The sequence below is a fragment of the Palaemon carinicauda genome, chromosome 25 (assembly GCF_036898095.1).
Source record: "Palaemon carinicauda isolate YSFRI2023 chromosome 25, ASM3689809v2, whole genome shotgun sequence".
NCBI classification, from domain to species: Eukaryota; Metazoa; Arthropoda; class Malacostraca; order Decapoda; family Palaemonidae; genus Palaemon; species Palaemon carinicauda.
In genome coordinates, this window is record NC_090749.1 from 103,669,581 (window position 1) to 103,677,080 (window position 7,500).

The following is a 7,500-nucleotide window of genomic DNA, read 5'->3' on the forward strand; positions in this document are numbered from 1 at the left end:
AAAATAATAATAATAATAATAATAATAATAATAATAATAATAATAATAATAATAATAATAATAATAATAATAATAATAATAATAATAATAATAATAATAATAATAATAATAATTACAATTTTAATAATAATAATAATAGTCCATTACAATTTTAATAATAATAATAATAATAATAATAATAATAATAATAATAATAATAATAAACATCATATTCACGTGACACAAATATAAAAAAAAAGTTAAAAATAGGTGAAGTGTAATGCTGAGTCTCTCTCTCTCTCTCTCTCCTCTCTCTCTCTCTCTCTCTCTCTCTCTCTCCTCTCTCTCTCTCTCTCTCTCTCTCTCTCTCTCTTACTCTTTTTATGTTTAATTCAGTTCAACTTCCTCTGAAATGAACGCAGAATAGCAATAGTCCTACAATCTGAAATCAAAATTAAATAAGCTTTTTTTTTAATATAACGGTTTTATATGAATTAATTCTCTTAACATAATTCTATGGAAGGATTAGTAGATAACTTGTTTATCAATTACGAAAACCCATGTTCGACTCCTGGGTGATGGTTAAGCTATTAAAGTAAAAAATAAAAGAAAAAAAAAATATTCCATTCACCTTCTCCAAGTAACATCACGTTCACAGTCCAGATATTCAGAAACACCCCCCCCCTCTCTCTCTCTCTCTCTCTCTCTCTCTCTCTCCTCTCTCTCTCTCTCTCTCCTCTCTCTCTCTCTCTCCTCTCTCTCTCTCTCTCTCGTAGACTGTATATGATTGCTAATTCATGTGAAACTTTTCTCTTTCTTTTCTATAGGAGAACAGCAGAATTTATCGTTATAATCAAATAGATTATATACAACTTGTACTATTCAGGGCCACCCATAATAGATTGGTTTGCAGTGAGCGGTCAGGCTCAGGTCTCCCACCGTCACCAATCTGTAATGGCAAGCGTGGTGATGAAAAAAGGCCTTTGTCCTGCAGTGGACTAACTAGAAGCCTTTTGCCACCAAAGGTCCTCGGTTAGATTTCTGCCAGTCGTCTCTATCTTGAGCTTTTAAATCAATACTTCTCCATTCATCATCTACTTCACGCTTCATAGTCCTCAGCTATGTAGGCCTGGGTCTTCCAACTCTTCTAGTGCCTCGTGGAGCCCAGTTGAAAGTTTGGTAGGCCTAAGATATATCATGTAATACCCAAAGTTAGAATTATATCTTTAAACACTACTTAGAAACAAGCAGAATAAACTTTTTATATGCCCATTAGATTGACATTTCCAATGTTTTATAAGGTTACAGGCCTATATAGATCAGTTTTGGAAACATTTTGGAAGATAATTATGTTTAAAACGTCAATATTCACGTAGCATATTATTATAAATTTGTTTATCTTTGTTGTATCATGATTCAAAAAAAATAGATGGAGGTATAAAATAGCAGTTTTAGTTTTCATGGGAAGAGGTGGTCAAACAAATTAAATCAACCTAGATAACTGGTAAAACAATGCACATATTTTAGTATAGATCTGTTCATGAATTCTCGATATGTTTCAATTTGATGTCTGGCTCACAGCTATGTAACACAATGCGCTTTGAACTTTGAAACCAAAAGCCTCCCCTCTTACCACAGTCTAGACTTGGCAAGGCTAACCTTCATTCCTTACTTCTTATATATAGTTTATTCAATTCCTTATTTCATTTTCCTCACTGGGCTATTTTTCCTTGTTGGAGCCCTTCTAGGACTAAAAACATCAAGTCTTTTTCCACCTAGGGTTGTAGCTTAGCTCTATTTTGCTTATTGGAGGCCTTATAGGATTAAAAACATCAAGCTTTTTCCACCTAAGGTTGTAACTTAGCTAGTAATAATATCAATACAAATTAATATTACTCTTTTCAAAGAGCTATTTTTGGAAGTTAGAAAGTGCTGGCATAAGGCCCTGGTCAATGTTCAACATTTGTGTTCTCGTCTGTCGAAATAGGAACATAAAAAAAATAAATAGGTTTATGTATTGGCCTACTGATAGTAAAAACTTAAATGCTAAGGGATTTGGTACTTAGTTTTCATATATAATTTATGGGGGAGGTGGTAAGGGAAGGTATTATGTTACTATAAGTTTTAACACACACACACACACACACACACACACACACACACACACACACAATATGCCAGTAATGTAGCTCTGAGAGAAACTCGTTTTTTTTTTTATGGGCCTAATATGGCCACCTCAAACGAGTTTTCTGATAGGTCCATTTAATCCTGATTTGTTTCAGGAAAAACTGGACAAAAATTATTCAAATAGACCAGATTTATTTCTAAAGGCCATGACCTGATGAATATATAAAATATATTTGAAAGTTTCAATTATTCCTGCTCATATATTTAACATAAATTCTCCTAAAACATTTTATATAAAGGTACATTTATTACGATACTTTTCGAATTTCGTCATCTGATGTTAATCACGGTCTATCTCTCTTTCCCAGAGACTATCGTTCAACGGCCATCATATTTCCCATGTAAAATAGAACGAAAAGAAATGAAACACGGTAAATTTTTCCTAAATGTGGCAACGCTGCCGAGGCCATTCACACATAAAGGTACGCGACCATAATTTTCATTCAGTCTTTCGTCAAACACAATCGAAGAAACATCACCATTTCGTTCGACTTTCGAAAAAACAGACGGGAAATTCTATTGATAAAATTAATTTGAAATGAATTCTGAAGTCATTATGGAAGCTATTCCTAACTGGAGCGCAGGATCTTATCCTGTAGGACGGAGTGGTCATCGGATATCCTGCACGGACTCCTTCCTGTACACAGTGGGCGGGTTCCACCCATCTACGGGCGCCCTGGCAGAGGTAAGCGAAAGATGTATTATTATTATTATTATTATTATTATTATTATTATTATTATTATTATTATTATTATTATTATTATTATTAGCTAAGTTACAACCATAGTTGGAAAAGCAGGATGACAGTAGTCTTTCTCTATATTTAGTGATAATATCAAATAATAATATTAGGTAATAAATAATGATGATATTGAGAGAGAGAGAGAGAGAGAGAGAGAGAGAGAGAGAGAGAGAGAGAGAGAGAGAGAGAGAGAGGCGTGTTATGGGTGGGTAAATGACTCGAAGAGTAAGTCGAATGCCTAATTTCAAACTCAACCCTTAAGGAATACCATTCTTAATTCCTTCATATAAGTACCATCTGTAGAAATATCAGTACATATGGCAGTATTAGTAGTATTAACACTTTAAAACTAAATTTCCCTCTCCCACCCCATAGGCCTGGAGACTCAACATCTCGACCGGCGAGTGGGAACAGCTCTCGAACTCCGAGGACGATGGCACTCCCTCCACCTGCATCTCCCACTGTATGGCATCCCTCGGGCAAGAGCTGCTCATCTTCGGCGGAACGAGCTACCCCTTCGGGAGTGCCATGTCCAACGAAATCCACGCCTGCGACAAGGCGACGGGAAAGTGGCGCGTCGTTCCCTCGGAAGGCGACATCCCTCAGGAGATGTACGGCCAGGTAAAGAGGCGTCCTGTGAGGTGTTCGGTTTAAGAAATATTCTGTTTTAGAGAGCCAAAATTTAAAACAGTAAAAATGGAACCATACACGGGCAAGATAGCGTAAAAAATGTATATACGTATGTGCGAACACCTGCCAGCAACTTTTCGGATGTCATACCAACTTACGCTAAATAAATTCCGCTTATCCACAGGCATTTCGTAGAATGGGGGATTATATATACACTGTAGGGGGAACCTCCGGCTACCATTTTTCGCTACAGGCCCACGCCCTTCACTTGCCTACAATGACCTGGAGCTGTCTGGCCTCTTCTGACCTGTACAAGGTAAATCTGCGTCCCTTTACGTCTGGTTAAGTTTACTGGAGAGGACAAATTATTTACTTATTATCATTTATACAACCATAATTGTATAAGAAAAATGCTGCAAACTCACAGAAACCAATAGAGATATAAAAAATAAACTAAAAGCATGAAATAACAGAAATACAAATGATATAAGTAAACAAGACAGAGTATAGCTAAGTTATATCTAATTTCTTCTGCAATTACATAAGTGTCCTTAATCGGGCAAGGGCTGAAATATATTTTTTTCTCCACCCACAGGGAAACGAGCCTTCTGGTCGTTACAAAGCAGAAATTGGTGTCGTGCTAGGTCGCATCGTGGTCGTAGGAGGATCATCGGCTGACATTGTCTTTCCCCTGGATGAGGTATGTATTTCCCTTCATATGCGTTGGATAGAATTGAATGAAAAATGACAGATATTGCCGTAAGGGGAACTCCGAGGGAACGGTTAACTTCAGGCGCAGAACAATTTCAGACGTAACAGTGAATAGATGTGCACTTTGGCTTTCTTTATCTTAATCTTTATCTCTCTCCAGGTACCTGTGTTGGATATTGAGCAAGGAAAGTGGTCTCTGAAATCCACCAAGCCCGACCCGAGATTTCACGCGTACCCAAGCCCGAGGAAGTGCCACGCTTCCGTGCAAAGAGGAGCAGGTAAGGAGTGATGTCATCTAGATATTTACAAGTAGCAGAAGTAATATTAATAGTAGTAATAGTAGCAGAATATGAAGTTTCTTTAGGAGAAATTCTACATTGACCGTAATCAGAATCATCTTTGCTCACAGATCTCTACGTCATCGGAGGTGCGAGCGGAGACGAGGTTTTCGACGACATCTGGAAACTCGACCTGCTGACGCTGACCTGGTCTCGTACGTGTCTTGTTTTGCCCGTCCCTCTGTACTTCCACGACGCTGCATTCTCGCCCGTAAGTTCCCAAATTTATTAGAGAGAGAGAGAGAGAGAGAGAGAGACTATCCCTCAGGTTGTGACTGTGTAAGAAGGGAGAGTGACTGGTCCAGAAGGAAAGAGAAATGAGAGAAGTAAAACTACACAAACACACACACACACACACACACACATACACACACACACACACACACATATATATATATATATATATATATATATATATATATATATATATATATATATAATAACAAATGCAGCTGTTTCTAGGCCACTGCAGGACAAAGGCCTCAATTTTGTCCTTAGTCATGTCTGTGGTTTGGCCATTTTCATCACACCACTGGCCACTGCGGCTTAGTAACCTAAAAAAACTAAAAAAAAAAAAAAGTGCAGACCACTTACAGATAACAATGTATCGACTGTATACGAACTGTTGACATATTTGTCAAGTTTTTTTTCGATGAACGAGTGAAATTCCACTTGGGTTTGTTTGATACAGAAGGATGACGTCATTCGTTGATTTTATCGTATTATTGGATGAATATATCTCTTATTTTAGGTATTTTGGGGAGTTATGTCTCTTAAAATTATTATTATTTAATTATAAGTAAGAAGAGAGACATTCGATTATTTTATATATATATGATTATCGTATTTTTTTCAATCTTTCCTGAATGAACGGTTCCAAATTGTTTCGTTTTTCTCACGAGTTAGAAATGATTTGTTTACATGCGCACCCAACTGTGGAGAGGAATGCAAGAAATAACGAATCAACATTATATTATAAAAAATAATGAAATTATAGAATATTATCAGAATACTTTAAAATTAATAGAAACTTTATAATAGATACATTATATATAAACTATAAAACAGCACTTACGAGAACCGGTTCAACATAAAAAACATTTGCTGCAAGTTTGAACTTCTGAAGGTTTACAGATTCAACTGTCTGATTAGGAAGACCATTCCCCAAGCTGGTCACAGCTGGAATAAAACTTCTGGAAGACTATATAGTTTTGAGCCTTATGATGGAGAGGGCATGGCTATTAGAATTAACCACATACCCAGTATAATGAACAGGATAGTACTGTCTGGGGAAGATCTGAATGCAATGGATGGTTAGAGTTATGAAAAATCTTTTGCAACATGCATGAAGAACTAACATAAGACGGTGCTAGAGATTAATATCTAAGTTAAGAATAAGAAATTTATGTCCCTGTCTAACAAATTAAGAATAGAATCAGCAGCTGAAGGTCAGACAGGAGAACAATACTCGAAACAAGGCAGAATGAAAGAATTAAAACAATTCTTCAGAATATATGAAAAGTAATAGGCCAGGAACACTACCCTGAGGAACACCAGATATCATATTCCTATGGTGCTCGTCAACAACAATTCTTTGCGATCTATTACTTAAAAATATTGCTTAAAAATTCAATAATGATGCTAAGAAACGACCCACCCCCTCCCAACTGTTTGAGTTTGAAAACAAGGGCCTCGTGATTAACACGCTTAAAGGCGGCACTCAAATCTGAGTTCAGGGCCAATCGTACATACTTCCACAAGCAAGAGAACTCTAATCTAAGACAGTGGAAGAAGCCCATGGTACAGACTACAGAACTATCCAAGACTAGAGAACAATGGTTGGATTTTGGGGTGTCCTTCTCCTAGAAGAGCTGCTTACTATAGCTAAAGAGTCTCTTCTACCCTTACCAAGAGGAAAGTAGCCACTGAACAATTACAGTGAGGTAGTTAACCTTTAGAGTGAACAATTGTTTGGTATTTTGCTGTTAGGTGTATGAGGACAGAGGAGAATGTGGAAAGAATAGGCCAGACTATTCGGTGTATGTGTAGGTAAAGGAAAAATGAGATGTAATCAGAGAAGGACCCAATGTAGTACTGTCTGGCCGATCAAAAAACCCAATAACTCTCTAGCGGTAGTATTTCAAAACGTAGCTGGTCTTGGACAACTAGCTACTACCTTGTGTGTTTGTGTTTGCGTGTGTATTAAACAAAATAATCAAACAATGAACATAGTTGAGCAATAAACAGCCATTCTAAACCAATGATTTCATAAAACAAATCCTCTTTTCTATCTACAGAACGGAAGCCTGTTCGTCTACGGCGGCTCTACGGCCGTCGGTTCCAGCGAGCGTTCGACGGCCGTCTTCCGAGCCCGGCTGCAGGCGCCCCCGCTCCTGGAAGCCGCCTGGGAAGCCTTCGCCACCAACTGCTCCTTCGATAGTGTAGAAGAAGAGCAGCCCTTGGATTCCAGGACCCAGTCCCTGGAGCTTTTGGCTGCCGGCGTCCCCAGGAGGTTGATTCAGAGGCTGCGGAAACTGCCCAAAGAGAGAAGGCACCAGTGAGAGACCGACGTTCCACGCCACGGACTTCGTAAACCCCTTGGACATGAGCCACTTATGAAAAGTGCATGTCTAGGCCTCCTGCCACTTAGGCCGAGGCCAATTCACGGAGGAATGATCTCTCTTTTGACTAGCACGGGAGGAGTGCAGGCATACGTCTAGAGCCATTTCTCTTGATTGTGTTTTGTATCTAATAAAGGATGTGATATTTGAAGCTGGGAAGAATAGGCCTATGGATTGAGTCCTCTTCTGACAGCAAGATAATTTATACATATACTAACACTAATAAAGATATTAACTTATTTATTTATATATTTATTTATTATAAACATATTTGACCTTCCAAAGAAGCTT

The 7,500-nt window shown here is 37.8% G+C and overlaps 1 protein-coding gene across 1 annotated transcript; it reads left to right on the forward strand.

The window, feature by feature from the left end:
* Positions 1–2,627: 2,627 nt before the first annotated feature.
* On the forward strand, positions 2,628–7,433 carry LOC137619311 (kelch domain-containing protein 10-like). Its single transcript, XM_068349471.1, has 7 exons — positions 2,628–2,851; positions 3,285–3,530; positions 3,724–3,855; positions 4,135–4,239; positions 4,411–4,528; positions 4,660–4,799; positions 6,886–7,433. The coding sequence occupies exons 1-7, from the start codon at positions 2,705–2,707 to the stop codon at positions 7,147–7,149; spliced, it is 1,152 nt and encodes a 383-aa protein (XP_068205572.1). The 5' UTR covers positions 2,628–2,704; the 3' UTR covers positions 7,150–7,433.
* The last annotated feature ends 67 nt before the right edge of the window (positions 7,434–7,500 follow it).